This window comes from Cavia porcellus, unplaced genomic scaffold (genome assembly GCF_034190915.1).
Source record: "Cavia porcellus strain 051 isolate PalLab524CR breed Dunkin Hartley unplaced genomic scaffold, mCavPor4.1 scaffold_6, whole genome shotgun sequence".
Lineage (NCBI taxonomy): Eukaryota > Metazoa > Chordata > Mammalia > Rodentia > Caviidae > Cavia > Cavia porcellus.
In genome coordinates, this window is record NW_026947489.1 from 50771872 (window position 1) to 50792466 (window position 20595).

Genomic DNA, 20595 nt, shown 5'->3' on the forward strand with positions numbered 1-20595 from the left:
GACTTTTTATGTCAAAGTGTTTACTCTTGCTTCTTCACTGATGCTTGTCATCCTTAAATTGTTTTTCCTTGCATCATTTTGCAGCTGTTGAATTGTTATTTCCTGGTTCCTTGTTATTTTTTAAGAGACCTTTCTTTTTGTGATCACTAGCTGAGTGCTTGGTTTTGAGGTCTGAAAGTTTATCTTCAGTGTCTTTCAAATGGTTTTTCCAGCTTTCAATGGAGTTTTTAATTTCTTAGTTATCTCTTTGAGTCCACTTCATGCATTCTGAATCTTTCTTATATTGTCCATTCAAGGTTTCTCTCATTTTCCTGTGCTCCTGTAGGCTTTTTTTAAATCTATATCTTCTTTAGAAATGCTCAGAAATTCTTTTACTGTGTTTTTCATTTCTTCTTTTACCTGACATAGTATTTCCTTCCTAACTTCTTTTATAGTCTCATAAAGTTGATTGTTGACTTCTGTTGCCATCACTTCAGAAACTTCAGGTGTGACACTCCCAGTCTCTTCTGTGTTTATATCTCCTGGACTTGTTCTGAAAGGTTGGAGGCCAGAGAGTGCCTTTTGCTTCTACAATTTGACACTTTCCTGAGTTCTTCCAGACAAGCAGGCAGGGGTTCTAGGCACTTTCTGCAGTTTCTCGGAAGCATGACTGGTTGGTTCTCCTGGCCAGCACTGGCTATGGATATCCAATTCTAGTACTTGGGTATACTGGTGCAGGGCTGGCTCCCATACTGGTTACCTGTGGGAAGCATCCCTGATGGTGGCTGCTTTGTGAATAGTTGGTTATGGTGGATTTCATGTATTTATTAGCCATTGGTACTTTTTAGAAGTAGAGAAGGTTTTCTTTTTCCCCACAGCCCTGCCAGCATTTGTTATTAGCTGATTTCTTGATGATAGCCATTCTTTCTGAAGTGAGATGCAATCTCAGTGTTATTTTAATTTACATCTCTTGAATGGCCAGTCATAATGAACATTTTTTCATACATTTATTTTCAATTTTTATTTCTTAGTCTGAGAAATGTGTATTAATTCATTGAGGCTTTTATAGGTAAATGAATACAACTTGAAACCATACTCGTAAGTGAAATAAACCAGACCCACATGTATAAACATCACATTGTCGCATTAGTAGGAGTGGAATGAGTAAATAAGATCCAAAATGTACAATAGATAGTGTAAATTGGAAACAAATTATTTAAAAGTAAATAGAAACTAAGGGAGGAAAGGAGAAAGAAAAAAAAAGAAAAGGGATACACACACACACATACACACTAGTTAAAATAATTGTATATCCAGTTTCTCTTAGTTCTTTGAAAAGAAAGATTTTTGCTGATATTATCTGAATGCTATTTTATGCCTATATCTTGTACTCTGAGTAACTATTATGCAGACAGCAATACTCAATTTATTAATTATTGTTACTATCTTATTAGCCTCTTTTGAAACTCTATTTTACTGTTATTGTTACTTTTTTGCTCTTTAAAATAAAAATAAATAAAAACAAACAAACAAAAAATAGACTTCTACTCTATGTAACCTGTAAAATTTTACTGTTAATCCACCAGAGAAGGTAGCTTTATTATTGTTAATATACACGTGAACACACACACATGCTCAATCTTTTCTTAGGAAGATTGTCATGCAGGTTGCAATATTTGAACATTAATCTTGAAAATACCCTCCTTGAGTAAACAACTCATTACATAGTACACATTAAATGTCCTTGTACACATCTTGTACACTTCTTAAGGGGAAATAAAGAGTGGTCAGTATAAGTGCCAACTCTGAAATAAGTTCTCACTGGGTTGGTTGTATTTGTTGGCTGTATGATTGAAACAAGCTATGAAAAGCTCTGTAAGTTTACTTTCCTCAGCTATAAAATGCATTTATTTGAGTTGAATCCTAATTTTGCTAGTTATTAACTTGGCCACTTGAACACACCCAGAGACATGGGATGCAAAGCTCAGGATTTAGAGCCACGAGGTCCATGCTCCCATTTTGATCCCATTCATATGCATATTTGCCACTGAGTTGATAACCAGAAGCCTCAGGCCTCCTGCTTTACAAATACCCTTCCCAGAATGTTTTGTCTATATTTTACATCAATAAAGTTGAAAAAGAATCCTAAATAATGTAAATAAAATTATGGGAATGCCACAAAATCCTGATTCAGAGGACATATCTCTAGATACTGGCTCTGTGACATGGATCTGACACCTTTCTCTTCTCTCTCTCTTTTCCCCAATTTGTAAAATGAGATGAAAATGGCAACCTAATTCATAGGGTTGCTATGAGGATTCATGATTGTATGCATGTAACATATTTAACATGTGCCATGCATATGCCATATTCTCCATGATCATTCCCTCCCACAACTCCATGTCCTAGCCATTCTTTATCCTGGTCTTTTATGAGGACTGTAAGCTCTATGATCCCACTATTTGCAAATTTTGCCTGAAATAAGCTTCCCCTGAACTGTTAATTCTTTCCTTGTGTCTTTGTATGTGTTTTCTGTAGGCCTTCTAATTTTTTTTTTAATCTGGTCTTCTCAGCCTCTATTTGATCTCTTAACCTTGTGAGACATATTGGTTGCTCACGCTGTGACAATACTGTTTCATATTTACCAACAAAGAGCTGTCTTCTAGGCTAAATTTCAAACAATAACATTGGCACATAAGTGGCATTGTCATCAAACTTGTCATAAACTCCATTCTGAAAGCATTATTGCAGTTATTTGCAGATTTGAAAAGTCGTTTACTCTATTCTGCTTCTGAAGTACTGACTTACAAGTATGTTCAGCTCCATGAATTCTGATATCTCTGTGTTAACCTCGAACAGAGTTTAAACATGCAGATTTGCATGGTGGATTTGCCTTTACTGAAGGCTACTGATTTAAATACTAATCATGTCCTTGAAAAATGTCCTTACAAAAACATCTAGATTGGTTTCTACTAACAACTAGGTACCCTTCCTAGACAAGTTCGTATACAAAACTAAATATCACATCAGTAAATGACAGCATAGTACTAAAGACTGTTGTGTATTTTGAAAAGTCTGAGTATCACAATTCCCTGCTGGTTTATACAAGAGTGAACACTTTTCTTGAATACATTCCTTAATTCATCCTCCTCTGCTGTTTCTGAGGTCTAACTTATTGTGAGTGTTGAAGTAAACACTGAAATGGACTGTGCCATCAAAGAGGAAAGAGCTCCACCAAACAGCCCATTGTGTATTTTCCCAGTGTAGACACAATCTAGAGCCTTTAGTGTTAATCTTTGGCTCATGTTAGTTATAATTTCTTTATGATGGTAATCATTCAACTAAGTAAGAGAAAAATAAAGCATTAAACACTAAGACATAAGTAATGTTATGAAGGAGGTCACTGTGACCAGGGCAAAGTGGAAAACAAATTGTTAGTAAGTTGAGGAAAGAGAAACAAAGTAGAAAGTCTATGATTACAATGATTGCTGAAGTTGTAAGTGAAGAATGACATGATATAACCCTCAAAGGAAAGAGAATAGAGGTACAGAAATAGAACACTCAGGCAAGGGAATTTTAAGATACATCCAAGTCTGAAAGCATATGTCCAGATGGTAATTCTTAACTCTGTCTCTGCTGATTTACACAGGCAACTCCCAGAATAATGATTTTTCTCTCATGATTGAAAGCAACTTTTTGGGTTCTCTTCATGCAAAGAGTATAAATGAATTCCATAATTCACAAGTCATAGAATAAGGAATACTTTAATTTAGCAAAGAGAAATAGTACAATGCCAATGTTGGCAAAAGTAAGTTTCCCCTTGATTCCACAGAGCGGAGTTCTTGATCCAGGACATCACCTAGACATGGCTTATGCTCTGCTCTAGTGAATGAGCTCATTCCCAATGTGTCCTCCCCTGTGCCTGTTGCCCCAGACTTGTGTGAAAAATCACTTCATAATCATGGAATGAAACACTCTCTAGTGCAAAAAAATCTGATTAGGAACTGTTACCTCTTTAGAGAAACTATCTAGAATTAAAATTACTAGTCCCCTGTGGTTGAGACTTAGTAGTATCTAGGATCTAAACCATCTGTAGGATTTGTTACTGCCCTGACATTCCAAAGGATTTAACAATCATAAATACCTTCATATTGCATCCCAACCATGACACTAGTTCTTACTCTTCTCTGGTCCCACCTCTCTAGAACCCACAGAAAAGCTACACTTCCTGAGTTCTCTTATGATATAATTGATGGTGGGCTCCAGGGAGACCCTGATCACCCTATAATTCCAAAGTATCTTTTTAGTGACATGTCATCTAGAATTTACTATAAAATAATCAAGTGAATGTGCTCTAGAACTGTAGCTTTGAACCACTGTGGCAGGCTCACGTCTTGCAAAGATGGTGGCTTAAGTCAAGGCTGCACACAAAACTGATAACTACACAAGGAGGAAAAGAAAAAATATAACTGTAAGTAGAGAAGAGTCATTTTAAGACGCTCTGATACTGAGAAAATAAAGGGCATCTCTCCCAAATTATAACAATCTGATTAAACATTGAATTTTTTTCATAGAAGAGTAAACTTTAGGTCAACAAGGAAAGATCATGAGTAAGGAAAGTGATTCACCTCATGCACCTAACACACAGCTCTTCACTTCCTTGATCTGCATATAAGAGCTGTGTTGGCTGGGACACTACAGTCCCTGGACATTACTTCTGAATCTTCCAGTATGTGTGCTTTCCAGCTTCTGTTTGGGGCCAGCTCTGCCACCCTGCTCCTGGTTCAATGCCTGCAGCTAGGGATCAGCGGAGCTCAGGAAGACACGTGAGCCAAGCCCTTCTCCTCCCTAACACAAAACCCATGGGGAGGGCTCCTCTTCTAACCTAGAAATCAGCATATCCCTTCTTGGAGATTCTTTAAGCTTCGCAGAATTCTAGGCTCAGGGGCTTATGAACATGGTAGTGAGTTTCACTTCCCTCCACTTACAAAGCTCCATCAACTCCCACCTCACATTTCCTGTTTACTTGTGGAATAAGGCTCACCTTGTTCACAGAGATTGTAATTAACACAGTTTTACTCCAAGACAGACTCATGCCTATATTCCAGGAGCCAGGTGGCTAAATTCGGAAAGTCACCCATAGTTCAAGGTCAACATGTGTTACATATAGAGTTCAAGGCCAACTTGAACAACAAAGCAAAAGCCTATATCCCAAAAACAAAAGTTAGTCTCACTCTTATTCATTGAACCACAGATCATCCTCAACTTTCTTTGTTTTCTGCTTCATAAACTTTATCAGCTTTTCAGCTCCATAAACTTTATATTCATTGCTGCTCCATAAACTTTTACCTTCTCATACTTTGCCTCACACAAGAAAAGATACAGAAGCCTGAGAGTTTTAGCAACAGCTCGGTGCAGCTTTGGCAGGGCTTGCTGAAGGATAAAGCACTCTCCTTTCATCCCATGGTCTGAGATTGAGGTAGCCAGCAGAAAGCTTAGATATATTTACTGTCTTGAAGCCAAAGATGATGACTATGACAGGCCTGTAACTCATGCCCACCCTGGGACCTGGATGGTTCTAGTTTTAAAAAGAAAACAATTAGGGAAGTCAAATAAAGTGGGAAATGCAGAGTGTCCCTAGAGAAGCAATGACACCCAGAAAAACTGTGTTTTTCTCTCCAAGGTAAGACCTTGGAGAGCTGTGTATCTGGAGGTACACCTTAGAAGTGCTCTGTGGGGCCCTAGCCAGATATCCTGTCCTGGAAGAAGCTGTTCACGGCTCTTTCAAGCTGGTATGATGGTGGTAAATATTCTCAGAAATGGGGCTGGGGATTTAGCTCAGCAGCATAAGCACCTGCCTTGCAAGCAGGCGGTGGTAAGTTCGATCCCCGGTACCAATGAAAAAGACAAAAAAAAAAAAAAAATATTCGCAGAAACCTCTGTGTGGAGATAGGTTCAGATCCAAATGTTAATAATAAAATAGGATAACATACCTTAATTTTTTTTTTGGTTTTTAAATATTTTTTCAGTTGAAAAAGTGGACATATTTACTCTTCCACAAGACTGAACCCACACAAAGCATCCAAACCAACCAACACATAGTGGTCCTTGGGGAGTCTGATGCTGAGCAGCTGATCAGCCCCCATCATCCCCTCCCTGGCATTGGCCCTCTACCTCCTGTCACCTCAGGGTTCCCACCTTCTCCTATGGACTAATCTCTGATCATTGTCCCGTGCTTTGCTCTCCTAGAATCAGTCGAAAATCACTAATAGCCAATGTGCAGATGCCGAAGGAAGCAAAAGCAGGTGAAGTGATCACCTTGAAGCTTAAAGTTCAGACAGAATTGAGAGAATGTGTGGTGGTAAGTAGAGGCCAGGGAGAACAGCCTCAGGACAAATCTGACTCCTTAATCCTCTCACTTTACATTGCACAATATAGATAATAATATATTCTCAAATATTTTAGGCTACCCGAGCCTCAGAATGATTGTGGGAGAATGACGAAGATGTCTATTTTTATCTTACAAATGAAGCAACTCTGATCCAGCAAGGTCTTAAAAAAATGAGAAAGGAGGAACAAGGACTAGGAATTAAGAATGAAAGAAAAAAAAGACCAGAAAACTAGCAGTTCCTGCAAGGTACCGAGCATGGTTAATTTCAAGTTGGGTTCCAGCAGGGGGCGCTCAGAAGAATATTCTGCAGGCCTGGGTGGCAGGTTGACCCACCTGTGATGAAGACTGCAGGCTCTGGTGCCTCTTCTGTTAGCTCTGCCATGAGTCTGCTTTCCTCTTGCTCTTCCTCTGCTCTATTTTCCTGACTCACCAGAAGCTGACTCTGGTCAGACCTCCCCCAGAGGGATAACAGACTTCTTTGCTTAGCTCAGCAGTTGTCAGTGGACAGTCCACTCTGAACGACAGCACAGGCTGTCAAATCATGACATACCTAAAAGTCCCTTGGGGTGGAGGGTCTTGTCAAAACGCGGCATCTCACTTACTCAGAGATGTAGGGAGAAGCCAGAGTGTATAAATTTCTGACGCAGTCTGGGGCATGCAGAAGCTCTGTTCCGGAGACCATACAAGGAGTAGCTGGGGTTACGGCGTTACATGCCATATTTCCCCCCCAGCACGGCTCTTCTGATTCAAGTGGAATTTAAGCCCAGTAATCAAGCAAGAAACAAAATTGAGGATATGAAGATACCCTTTCACTAAAATGCTTTCTAAACATGCCGCCATACCTGTAAGAACAATTTTTGATCACTGAGAAAAGAATGTTCCAGATGTTTTGTAAAATTTGTCTGTTTGCTGTCCAATAATTCAAACCATATATGATGATATAAGGTAGAAAGAAGGATAATTCATAGTTTTTCAACTTTATATTTTTTAATGTATCCATAGATACATTAAAGATACAGATAAGGTAATTGTGTTCATGTTGTATAGATTAAATATTAGCTATATTTGTTTATGATCATAGTAGATAAAGTTTCATTTCCATCCATAAAAAATTTAAAGCTTTATAAAATGTGTGTAAATCTACAAATGACATGTGAGACTGTGATCAAAAAAAGTATACATTTGAGAGTCATGCTGGTGCAGTTCAATAGAGTGATCTTTGTGAGACCTAAATGCATATAAAAGGACAGGAAACTTCAATCTGAGTCAGTTCATTTGCAAACAAGAAAAAACTCATGTAAAAAAATTGTGCTAACCAAAATTCACCTGTAATTTTGAATAAAAAATGAATGCATGCTTTTAAACATATTTATGTTTGAAAAATTTTATGAAAAAAGAATTTGTTTACAAATTTGAAATTTCTCCCACTTCATTTTCAATCAACTGTTTTACAAGTGATTTTTTAAATAAAGTGGTCTTAGACAAATACTCATTTTAGAATTAAAACAGAATGGATTACTCATGTGATTATGCATTTGAATATAAAGATTATAGAATACTTTAAAATTAGGCAGGGCATGGTGGCACACATCTGTAAACTCAGCACTCGAAAGGCTGACGTAGGAAGACCACAGCAAATTTGAGGCTAGCCTGGTCCACAAAGTTAGGTCAAAGCCAACTGGAACAAAGTAAAATCCTGTCTCAAAAAAGGCCAAAAAAACCTTTAAAATTGAAATAAACTTGATGTTATCAAGAAAAAAATTATTTTAAATGCAAAAAGTATAAGAAATTATTTATGAAAACTGTCACATTAAAAACTGATAAAACTAAAGTAAAACTTTGAAACAATAATGTATATTTACGCATAAGCTGAAAAAGCCAATACATTTAAATTATAAACAAGTTTTATGTTATGAAGACATGATCTATTGTGACTGCTCCTGTTCACCTTGAGGAAAAAGGTACACAGTAAACTGGCTTAGCCTTGACACACCTGGCACCTGACAGGCTGGACATCCAAAGGATTCTGATGTTTTAATTTCAATACAAGTATTGAAAGCTCTCATTGTGATGAGATCTTATTACAAATCCAGTTTTTAAAAAGTAAACATTACAAGGACAGGTGATTTTGAATACCAGTATTCTCCAGGGAGTTCTGAGTAACATTGATTGGTGAGAATACTAAGATTTCCTGTTGGGCTAAGGGTTACTCAGTACAAAACTGCCAGGGATCACAGAAGGCTTCTGGGGTGGGCAGTTGGCAGGTGGCTTCAGTAATCAGAAGCCAGCCATTCTGACAACTCCCACACATTCAGGGCAGTGATGAGTCTGGGCAAAATTTGAGCTATTGTAGTCTATCAAGTGATAGGAATCATTTTGTTCCTTACTATAAAATCACACATAGTGCTGATGTTACAGTGTTGCATGAATGCCTTTTGTTCCTAAAGGAATGTGAAATGTCAGCTAACAGTAAAATGAAGATGCAACATCTTTCCATTAGTAGTCACAGAGTTAATGAATATATTCACAGGTTCCTCTGGGATTATAGGCCCGAGGATAAAACTCCTCTGTTAACACTAGCTAGAAGTTGATATACACAATAATCTGAACCCTTAAATTGGCAAGAACTTCAAATTGGAAAAAGAAAGGAAGGAAGGAAGGAAGGTAAGAAAGAAAGAAAGAAAGAAAGAAAGAAAGAAAGAAAGAAAGAAAGAAAGAAATTTCTTAGCTGATCTAATACCCAACCTCAAAAGATAAGGGCTTCCATCTCATAGTGGAAGAAATTGTTATTGAAGAGACTAACTTCAATCATCAAAAGTCATGATTTTAGAAGGGAGTGCAGTGGTGCCTGGTCAACCTTGTAAGGTCAGCCTTGGTGCCTACACCCCAGGTAACAGAGTAACAAAGTAAAAGATCATATAGACCAATCACTTAGAATCTCACTGATAACTAAGACTGACCTTCCCCAATGGACTGCCACCCCATGATAAAGATGGTGGGTTTATTTTTGAATATTCGTGTCCTCTCTTGAGCCATGCCCAAAATTCAGGTAGAAGTTAAAGGACAGGAGGAGAAAGAATCTGACATCAAAAAGTCCCTTGAAAGGTTCTACTAAGAGGGCTGCTCCATAGCTCTTGACTACATCAAGCTTCTTCATCTCTTGTATTTCTTCCCTTTCCAATATGCCAAATTAATACTGATTCTTCTCTGTCCACCAGATTAAAGCTTATCTCAAGAGCAGTAAGCCAATTGAGGGAGCCTTCAACTATAAATACACCACCTGCCTCTGTAAAGACTACCCAAGAACCTTGTCCTGGGACATCCACACCAACAGTGAGTTCAGCTACTGTCTGAGGGAGGAACTGTCCAGCATGTAAGGAAAAATAGAAACAGAACTTTCAGGTGGAAGAGCAGAGGGCAGAGTAAGGAAGGGAACCACGGGGAGCCAATGAAATGATGCCCAGGATCCAAAAGGAAGGAACTGCTTGAGAAAAGTTAAAGACAGATGATCAATTTGTAAATGATTTGGGGAAACTGAGGCCCCCTTAGGTAGGTAGGTACCTGATCCCAGCATAAAATAAGAGACCCTGCAGTGTCTCTGAGATTATCTCTGTGCTCCTTTCTTCCAGACACCCTACAAGTTGCAGCAGTGGTTGACATTATTCAAGAAAAAAATATCTGCCCTAAAGATGATGCAGTGATACCTATCAAAGGAGGTCGAATTGCTAAAATTAGTACCCTGTTCATAAAGTAATAGAAAGTCTTATGTATGTTACAATGTCCATTTGGTTTCCTACGTAAGTATGGTTGGAGGAATCTGATGCAACCTCTAAAATAAATTTCTCATCTGCTTTCCTAGTTCTGTTGTATTTCCTTTCAAAATCTGCCCTTAAAATCTTCCAAGAGCCCCAGATTTCTATAAGATTATTCTTTCAAAGACGTTTTATGGAGGAGACTTTACAAGTCTCACTATATATTGTCTTAAAGAAACAAAGAAAAAAGAAAGACAAGAAAAACCATTTGCACAGAGACCAAGATGGTGTCCACAAAACTCAGAGGAAACAATGAACAGAAGTATTACTGGCAGTTAAGTTTCCCTCTCACTTGGACATCTTCACTCCTTTGTTTTCAGGTCTTCCCTCAGGGGTGAGGACAAAGAAACTGTACTGCCTTGAAGACAGAGATAAAGCATGTGGTTCACTGGCTGGACCATAGCACAATGTTCTACTCTGTTGCCCCCAAATTCAAAGACCCAATCCAAAAATGGGCATCTGAAATGAACATGCAGTCCTGAGATGGAGAAATACAAATGGCAAATAAATACATGAAAACATGGGACTTCTGGGAGAACATGGCAGACAGATAGCAGCAGCTACGGAAGCTCTCTGAAAGGCCCAGCTTAGAATTCAGGAATGGTGTGGAGTGAGGAATCATAAGCAAGAGGAGATATGCCCTGCTGACCCAAGAACGAACAGGGCTGAGAGAAACCAACTGGGAATGCAATCCTGGTGCTATAAGAGGAACAGAAAAGCTGTGGAAGCTGGAGCCCGCGCCATTGGAAACCGCGATTTGGGTTTCCCTGCCGCCGCCGCTGCATCTACATCCGCTCAGCAGGGAGAGAGACGAGCGAAAGCTCTGAGAACGGGAATTGGTGAACAGAGTGGAAAGCACGACGGGCAGGGAGCTGTGCATTGACCTGCGGTGAGTGAGAGAAACTGGGACTCTTCCATGGTCTAGGACACTCCAACAGAGGACATTCTGGGACCAGGCAGACTTGCGGGAACAGGGCACTGCAGTGACTTCAGTCACGTATCCCCCTCTCAAGCAGGATTGGTAAGCAGTGCCTAGCCTATGTGACGCTGCTGGCTGAGACCCAGTAGGCTAGCACAACCCAGGTCCCAGCACCTGAAGGTAGACTGACCTGGGAGGGCAGGCCGCACATAGGCTGCCTGGTCTGCAACTTCCTGGTGCACTGTGGTGGGCGGGAACACATAGCCGGCACAATTCAATCAGACTGTGGCCCACAGGGAAGGAAGCTGGGCCTCCTATATGCTTGCATATATAAGGAACAAAGAATATGGGAAGAGGCAGCAACAAGAAAGGCTCCTCGGCCCCCAGTCCTGAGACAGAGGCAATAGCAGACACAGCACCAATAGATATAAAGCTCTATCTCCAGAGCCTCATAGACAAGTTCAGGAATGAAGTTATTAATGACCTGAAGCTAGACATAAGCAGAATAGTTAGAGAAATGTTAAGCACCACCTGAGAAAAAACCGATGGTGGAATGGAAGAACAGAAAAAGAGGGGAGAATTGTTTAATGGAGAAAATAGAGAAAGCATAGAATACATGAAGCAGGTTCAAAGAGATTACCAGGAAACTAAAAACTCTATCAAAAACTGGCATAACAGCTTGAAAGAAACTAAGGACAGATTATCTGAACTGGAGGGCAGATCTGTAATATGGGAGCATGAAACGAAAAACTTCTTAAAAATAACAAAGAAACAAGCAGCAATAATACAAAGACTAGAAGATGATAAGAGGATTTATAACTTAAGAATTAAGAGCATAAAAGAAGAAATAGGGACACAAACAAATGAACTACAAAAGCTACTCACAGAAATAATCCAGGAGAATTTTCCTAATTTAGCAAAAGGTAAAGATACTCAGTTGTATGAAGCATACAGGACCCCAGCCACCTACACCCAAACAGAGCAACATCCAGGCATACAATAATTAAAATTCCAGAAATCCAATACAAGAACAGAATATTAAAAGCCGTCAGAGACAAGAAACAGATCACTTACAAGGAAACACCCATCAGAATTACAGCAGACTTCTCGGCACAAACCATCAAATCATGAAGAGCGTGGGGGGAAATAATTCAAGCTTTGAAAGACAATAACCTCCAGCCAAGATTGATATATCCTGCACAACTATCCCTGGAAATTGATGGAAAAACAAGGTGCTTCCAGGATAAAGACGAACTAGGGAAATTTGTAACCACCAATTCAACTCTACAGAGAATACTGCAGGATATTCTTAAAAAGAAAAATACTAAGACTTCAGAGACAGTAGCAGAGAGGCCACAATGAATGGAGCAGAAAGCAAAATGAAGAAGACAAACTGACAACTAATGACAGAAAAAGAGCTCAACAGAAATAAGGCAGAGAAGATTGGATGATAGGAACAGCTATTTTGGAGAAAATGACATCTTAAGAGGTAATACTGATTTAGTATCATCTTGATTTGAAGTCTCATCAAGCTTTTGTTCTTCTGTCTCCATTGGTCTAAACAGGTTGTATCTTATTGGATTTTATTATATATGATAGTATAAGCAAAAACTTTTATAGACAAGGAGATTATATAGAAACCATTGTTCATTTTCTGTTAGCTGATTCTAAATACCCTGTAATACTGTCATTCTCTTAAATGGTTTTACATTGTTTTAATATATTTGATGCTACAGTATACGAAGTTATACTCAAAGATTTCAAGGAAAGAGACAATATGGTAACTACTTTTATGGCGGGATTATCTTGTGGTGAAACACTATTTTGCTTAAATGGTTATGTTTTGATCTGTGCTGTTTTGCTGTTATGCCCTCTTTTATCTCAATCTCCATTTTATTATTTACTTTTTTATTTTTATCCTTTTAATTAAGGGAAAAATAAATTTTAAAATAGCAGGATATATTATAGTAACCCACTTTGACTTTCCATTATCTTGATTTAAAGCCCTGTATTGCTCTCACCATCTTGTGTTGACTGATGTCCCTCTATTCTGTTTTGCTTGATAGTACCAGGTTCGAAAGTTTAGGCAACAGCTGTGAAGATAGTGGGATTCATTATGACACCCATTCTGGTTGACTATTATTTACTTTTGAAGACCTGCAATGTCTCCAATGTTTTGGTTTTATTCTTTACTTTTTTGTTCAATTTTATTATAACTGATGATAGATGCAGTTCTATTACAGATAGCGGGAGGCATTATGGTAACCATTGTTGATCACCTTGTATTATGCTTTTACATTATCTATTATGTCCATCCTTTTGATTTGACTGACTCTGTTCTGTCACATTTGGTTCTACTCTCTTCCCAAAAAGTAATAAGAACTGTGGGAGCAATAAAACCCAAAATGTGTAATTGTCATTGTACAAAAGAAAGGAAAAGAAAGTGCTCTAAATGATATAACTGCATGTATATTTACGTGTATAAGATCGATAATGATATTACTGAGTTTTGTTGGATCATTGAACAGAACTGTTTGCAGTCTCACTGTTGGAATGTCCACTTTATAAGCTTTAATTTTGTAACTTGAACAACTATTTCTAAGATGACAATATGTAATCCATTAACTAGTGATTTCCTACTGTTTATTTTTTTCTGCAAATCTGTATAACTTGTACCCTTTCTCTGCTTTTTTTCTTTTTCTCCTTAAATAAAATTTTTTAAAATTTATAAAGAAATACATGAAAACATGCTCAACATCACTGGTCATCTGAGAAAATCCAAATTAAAATAACATTGAGATTCCATATCACTCCAGAAAGAATAACTGCCATTAAGAAATCAACTGGTATCAAGTGCTGGTGGGTCTGTGAGGAAAAAGGGATACTGCTCCACTGCTGGTGGGCATTTAGACTGGTACAGCCACTGTGGAAGTCAATGTGGAGAGTCCTCAAAAATCTAGTTTAATCCAACTATTTCCCTTCTGAGTATTTTCCCAAAAAAATTGAAAATGTCACCACGGAAATATATGTGCACTCATATTTATAGCAGCACAATTTGTAATACCTAAATCTTGGAAACAACCCAAATGCTCATTGACTGCATAATGGATAAAATAGATGCGATATTTTTATACAATGGAATGTTACTCATGTATTAAAAAAGGATAACCTTGGGGCTTTTATAGGTAAATGGAGGCAACTTGAGACTATACTCATAAGTGAAATAAGTCAAACTCACATTTAGAAATATCAGATTGTATCCCTCATATAAAAAATAATAAAAAATAAAAATCTGAAACAGAATTAAGATTCTAAATATACAATAGATACTGTAATAATGAAAGGGAGAGAAAACTCTCAAAAGGATAGAATAACTAGGATAAGGGAAAAGAAAAAAGGAAGAAAGGAAAACATCATATGTATATTGGTAAACACATATGAATGTATGTATGTGTATGTATGCTAGATAGATAACTATACTACTAATTATTTGATAGTTCATCAAAAAAGTTAGTGCTGTCACTGTTTGACTGATCATTTTTGTGCCTAGATTTTGTAATTTGAACAACCTCTAAGACAATATGCAATATATTAACTAGTGTTAATTCCCTAACTTTTTGAAACTCTGTATTATTTCTTTTTTTTTTGTTTTGATTTTTTTTAAATTTTTTAAATGTAAAAAAAAAGAATGACCACTGTAAATTTCCCTCTTAGATATGCTTTCATCATGTTCCATAATTCATAGTATGTTATATCAGCATCATCATTTAATTTTAGATATTGTTTAATTTCTTTTGTGACCCATTAGTTACTCAGGATAGTGTTATTTAATTTCCATGCATTTATAAAGTTTTGTGATTTATTTTGCTGTTGATTTCTAATTTCATTTCTCTATGGTCAGATAATATACAAAGGATAATTTCAGTTCTTATGCATTTTCTTAATCAAGTCCTATGGGCTAGTATGTGGTCTATTTTGAAGAATGTTCCATGGGCAGTTGAGAAGAATGTATATTCTGATGTTGTCAGGTGGAACACTGTAGACATCTACTAACTCCATTTGTACACAGGTTTTGGTTCAGCTCTGATATTTCTTTGCTGTTTTCTTTTCCTGCTTGATCTATCTATTTGTGACAGTGGGTTGTTAAGGTTTCCCATTATAATTATATTACTACTTATTTGACTTTTCAAGTCAATTAATATTTGTTTTATGTAGCTGGTTGCACTTGTATTTGGTGCATATATATATGCACTTCTTGAAGTTTTCCCCTAACAAGTATGTAATGACTTTCATTGTTTTTTGCTCAATCTTAAGTTGAAGTTCATATTGTCTGCAAATAGAAGAGTTACCCTTACTTTTTATGGGTTCCTGTTGCATGGAATATTGTTTTCCATCCTGTGACTTTCAGCCTATGAATTTCTTTTTGAATTAAATGTTTCTTATATGCAGCATACTGTTGGACCTCGCTTCTTGATCCACTGTGCTAGTCTGTCTTTTGATTGCTGAACTGAGACCATTTTGGTTGATGGCTATAACTGATGTATTGACTTATCCTTGTCATGTTATTTTCCAGTTGTTGTCTCCCTCTTCTTTCCCCTGTTTAATTGTTTGCCTTGTTTGATGGGTTCCTTCTGTTGGGGTTAATGGAGTTGTAGTCCTCATTATCTCTTTCTAGAATGCCCTTCAGAACATTTTGGAGTGCTGTTTTGGTGTTCATAAATTTCCTCAAGTGTTCTTTGGCATAAAAGAACATATTTCTCCATTAATCTTGAAAGATATTTTTGCAGTGTATATCAATCTAGATTGGAGGTTTCTTCTTTCAAGTCTTGAAATCCTTCATTCCAAGCTTTCCTGGTCTTCATAATATATGTTTAGCAGTCTGCTGTGACTCTGATGGGTGTTCTTTTACTGGTGAATTGTTTCTTTTCTCTAATGGCTTTTAATATTCAATATTGTGTTGCATTTCTGGAATCTTGATGATATGCCTGGCTCTAGATTTTTTTTGTTGTTGTTCATGGTTAACTGGAGTTCGTGTCTCACTTATTTGTCTCAAATTCATTTTATCTGTCAGAGAAGTTTTCTGCTTTGACATCTGTGAACAGGTTTTTTTTTTGTTTTGTTTAATTTTATTTAAGGAGAAAAAAGAAAAAACAGAAAAAAGGTACAAGTTATACAGAATTTCAGAAAAAAATAAACAGTAGGGAATCTCTAGTTAATTACATATTGTCATCTTAGAAATAGTTGTTGAAGTTACAAAATTAAAGCATATAGAGGGGACTTTCAAACAGTGAGACTGCAAACAGTTTTGTTCAATGATCCAGCAAAACTCAGTAATATGGTTATCTATCTTATACACTTAAATATATATGCAGTTATATCCTTTAGAGAACTTTCTTTTCCTTTCTTTTGTACAATGACAACTACACATTTCTTACTACTTACCACAGTTCTTACTACTTTTTTTTTTGAAGAAAGTAAAACCAAATGTCACATACCATGACAGAGTCAGTCAAATCAAAAGGATGGACATAATACACAATGTAAAAACAAGATCAACAATGGTTACCATAATGCTTCTTATTATCTTAAAAAGAATTACCTATATCATCAGGTGAACAGGTTGTTTTTAATATCATTTGTGCTTTTCCTCCTTTTTCACTGACTTGAATCAACTTATGTTATTCTTCTCTGCATGGTTGATGGTTGCTTGCTATGTTTAAGAAATTTTTCTTTTCATGATCACTAGCTTAAAGCTTGTCTTCTATATTTGAGACTCTGCCCTCACATTGGCTCATTCTAATGTGAAATTTCAATGGAGTTTTTATTCTCCTGAATAATTGGTTGAATCTGTTTTGTGGATTCCTTTCTTTCCTATGTTGGACATTTATGATCTCCACCATTTTCTTAAACTCTTCTTTTTTATCTGTATCTGTTTTAAAGTCCCTAAGAATGGTTTTCATTGTGGTCACCATCTGTGAAGTTACCTGAGAAATTATTTCTGATTTCATCTTTTTCTAGAGCCTCATCCTTTGCTTTGTTGTTATACCTATAGAAAGGCCATCTGGGTGGCTTTCAGATTGCCCCCTGGGTTTGCCTTTGGTGAACTGGATGTTTGGGGTGCATCTTGTTTAAGTTTCTTCTCATTTTCTTTCTTTTTAAAGATTAATTCCTGAATTGATGCTTGTAAACTACCTTTGGTAAGTTGCTTCTTCGCTAGCATTTAGAACCTTTAGGAAACGATGACTTCTCCGAGGTGTCTTCCGGGAATAGTTGGTTTTGGATTTTTGACTGTGTTGCAAGATCCTGCCTCTTAAATTTGTTAGGGATGAGAATTTTCTGCCTTCTTGGTCCAGCCCTTGGTTCTTTGGCATTGCCCTACAGTATTTTCTATGACCTTTGGACAACCCCTGTCTTGGTATACCAGGAACAATAGCTGGTTAGAAGTGCTACTATCAGCAAATACAATAGCATCAAACACAGCCCAGAAAATAACAAATTGAGGTAACTATTAATACGTCACTTTTAACGGTATGTATTACATTTGTGGTTATATAATAAAATCTAAAACACATCAGATAATTACATACAGTTAATAAATCCTCAACATGTCAAATTTCCCTCAGTGGAGAAATTTTAAAAGTGATTGGGAAAAATAGCTCTCTTGCTCTGACTTGCTAATAACTGCTCTAGTCCAGATCCTGCCTGCCCTATATAGGGCTCATATGCTTCTCTTCCTTTTTCAGCTCTGCAACTGTCAGAGTAAAGCTCAATCTCTGAACTATACATGATGTTTTCAAATCATGGTGCACCTAAAAGTCACCTGCTGGTCTCAGAAAAGGATAAAATCTCACTTAGAGGGCTAGAGTGAATTCAGAGTTCTAGATGTCTAACAAACTCCTAGGGCAGGTGGAAGCTGTGTTCCAGACTCCATACTTTGAACAGCTTGGAGCAAAGCATCACTCTGCATTTTATTACAACATGAGTTTTCCAATTCATTAGAGTTTTAAGGATGAGAATTAAACAGGAAATAACAAAATGGGAAGCACAACAGCACCTATTCATTAAAATATGTAAAATAAATGCCCCTGATAAGTCCGCAGAGGAGGAGCTGGGCAGATCTGGGGTGCCCTCACTGGCCTCTCTGCGTGTCTGGAGGACTCTGGATTTCTGCGCCCAGACTGCTGGAGTTCCCTCAGGCTTCCAGGTGCAGTGAAAGAGAGAGGTGGGTTTGAGGCTTCCACATCAGCCTCCCCATTCCCCGCTTCATTTGGAGACCTGCTGAGCTCCCGATAGGTGGGCTGGCCCACACTACCAGCCTAGCCCAGCCTGTTTAGCTGCCGCGCCTGGCCATAGGTCTGCAGAGGAGGAGCTGGGCAGATCTGGGGTGCCCTCACTGGCCTCTCTGCATGTCTGGAGGACTCTGGATATCTGCGCCCAGTCTGCTGGAGTTCCCTCAGGCTTCCAGGTGTAGTGAAGGGGAGAGGTGGGTTTGAGGCTTCCACATCAGCCTCCCCATTCCCGGCTTCATTTGGAGACCTGCTGAGCTCCCGATAGGTGGGCTGGCCCACACTACCAGCCTAGCCCAGCCTGTTTAGCTGCCGCGCCTGGCCATAGGTCTGCAGAGGAGGAGCTGGGCAGATCTGGGGTGCCCTCACCGGCCTCTCTGCGTGTCTGGAGGACTGTGGATATCTCTGCAACCAGGGAGGGTCCACAGGTTCCTGAAGCACTGCGGCCTGTGGTGAGTACCCTAACCCGGCTGCGATTGAAGAACTGTGGAGCTTCCAAGGGGCAGGCGGGCGCACAGTGTCCCTGAGGCCCAGCTTGTCTGGAACTGCGGAGTTTTGAGCAGGCAGAGGAGGGCCACTGGTTCTGTAGGCCTAATGGCTTGGAGTAGCGCGGCGCCAGAGTCCCAGTAGCTCCAAACATAGAAGGGGATTTTCAACAGATCCTGAGGAAGCTTTCAAATAACACTTGAAACACAGAAATATAGGAAAATGACAAAACGAAAGACCAAATTACAACCTCAAACCTCCAGCCCATCTCAAGAAACCCTAGGAGCGATGTATATAGAAGAAAATATATCCCATTCACCTCATACATCGGACACAATAGCCACTGAAATTGACAAGCAACTCCAGGAAGCTTTAAAGAAATTCAAACTCGAAATCATCTCCCAGATAAAAAAAGAAATGATAAAAGAAATGAAAGAGATTCTAAATATATCTAAAGAAAAAAACACAGATAAAAAATTGGAGGAACTAAACAAAAAGATAGAATCCCTAGATAAGCAATATAAGAAACAAACAGAATACATAATGCAGATGCACAGAGATATACAGGAAATAAAAAACTCCACTGAAAGTTGTAAAAACCACCTTAATGAAAGTGAAGATAGAATTTCAGACCTTGAAGACAGGATTGCAGCTAGTGAACAGGAAAGGAAAGATCTTTTGAAAATAACAAGAAACCAGGAAACAACAATTCAACAACTGCAAGATGATGCAAAGAAGAATAACATAAGAATGATAGGGATTAATGAAAGAGAGGGAGACAACATGAAGGATGTCAGGAGGATATTTAGAGAAGTAATAGCTGAAAATTTCCCAAGCATGAGATCAGAAATTGACATCAGGATCAGTGAAGCATATAGAACTCCAAACAGTCATAACCAAAATAAAACTACACCCAGACATATAATAATCACCATCCCAGAAATCCAACACAAGAATAGATTATTAAAAGCTGTCAGAGAGAAAAGACAGATCACTTATAAAGGAAAACCTATCAGAATCACAGCAGACTTCTCAGCACAAACGATAAAGTCAAGAAGAGCATGGAGTGAAGTATTCCAGATCCTAAAGCAAAATGATTTCCAACCAAGACTGATATATCCTGCAAAACTATCATTCAAAATAGATGGTGCAATACGATACTTCCATGACAAAGAACAGCTGAAGAACTTCATGAACACCAAACCAACCCTGCAAAAAATATTGAAAGACAGTTTAGATACACAAAGGAAAAAACCAAGAAGCAAAGCAAATAATTAAACAGAACAGAAAGATAAAGATGCAACAGCAGAGAGATAACATTCCTACAATTAACCAGCATTTAACAGTAATAACCATTAATGTAAATGGTCTCAATGCACCAATCAAAAGAAACAGACTAGCAGAATGGATCAAGAAACAAAATCCAACCATATGCTGTTTACAGGAAACCCATCTAACCCAGAAGGATACTCACAGACTGAAAGTCAAAGGATGGAAAACAATTCTTCATGCAGCAGGAATCCAAAAAAAGGCAGGAGTAGCCATTCTGTTTGCAGACAACGTGAACTTTAAACCAACAATGACCATAAAGGACAAAGAAGGTCACTACATACTCGTAAGGGGAAAACTCCAAGAGGAAGAGATAACTATCTTAAATATATACGCACCAAACTCCAGAGCACTCAGTTATATAAAACAATTATTAACAGAAATGAAAACTCA

The 20595-nt window shown here is 38.0% G+C and overlaps 1 protein-coding gene and 1 long non-coding RNA gene across 3 annotated transcripts in view; one reads left to right on the forward strand and one right to left on the reverse strand.

The window, feature by feature from the left end:
• The window catches only part of LOC134476443 (uncharacterized), a 141506-nt gene that overhangs the window by 37573 nt on the left and 83338 nt on the right, over positions 1-20595 (reverse strand). The gene's annotated exons all lie outside the window — the stretch shown is intronic.
• Positions 4711-10124, forward strand: LOC100728908 (prolactin-inducible protein homolog). The gene is made up of 4 exons (XM_003475314.1): positions 4711-4805; positions 6235-6340; positions 9589-9703; positions 10000-10124. Exons 1-4 carry the CDS (start codon positions 4711-4713, stop codon positions 10122-10124), a joined length of 441 nt encoding a protein of 146 aa, XP_003475362.1.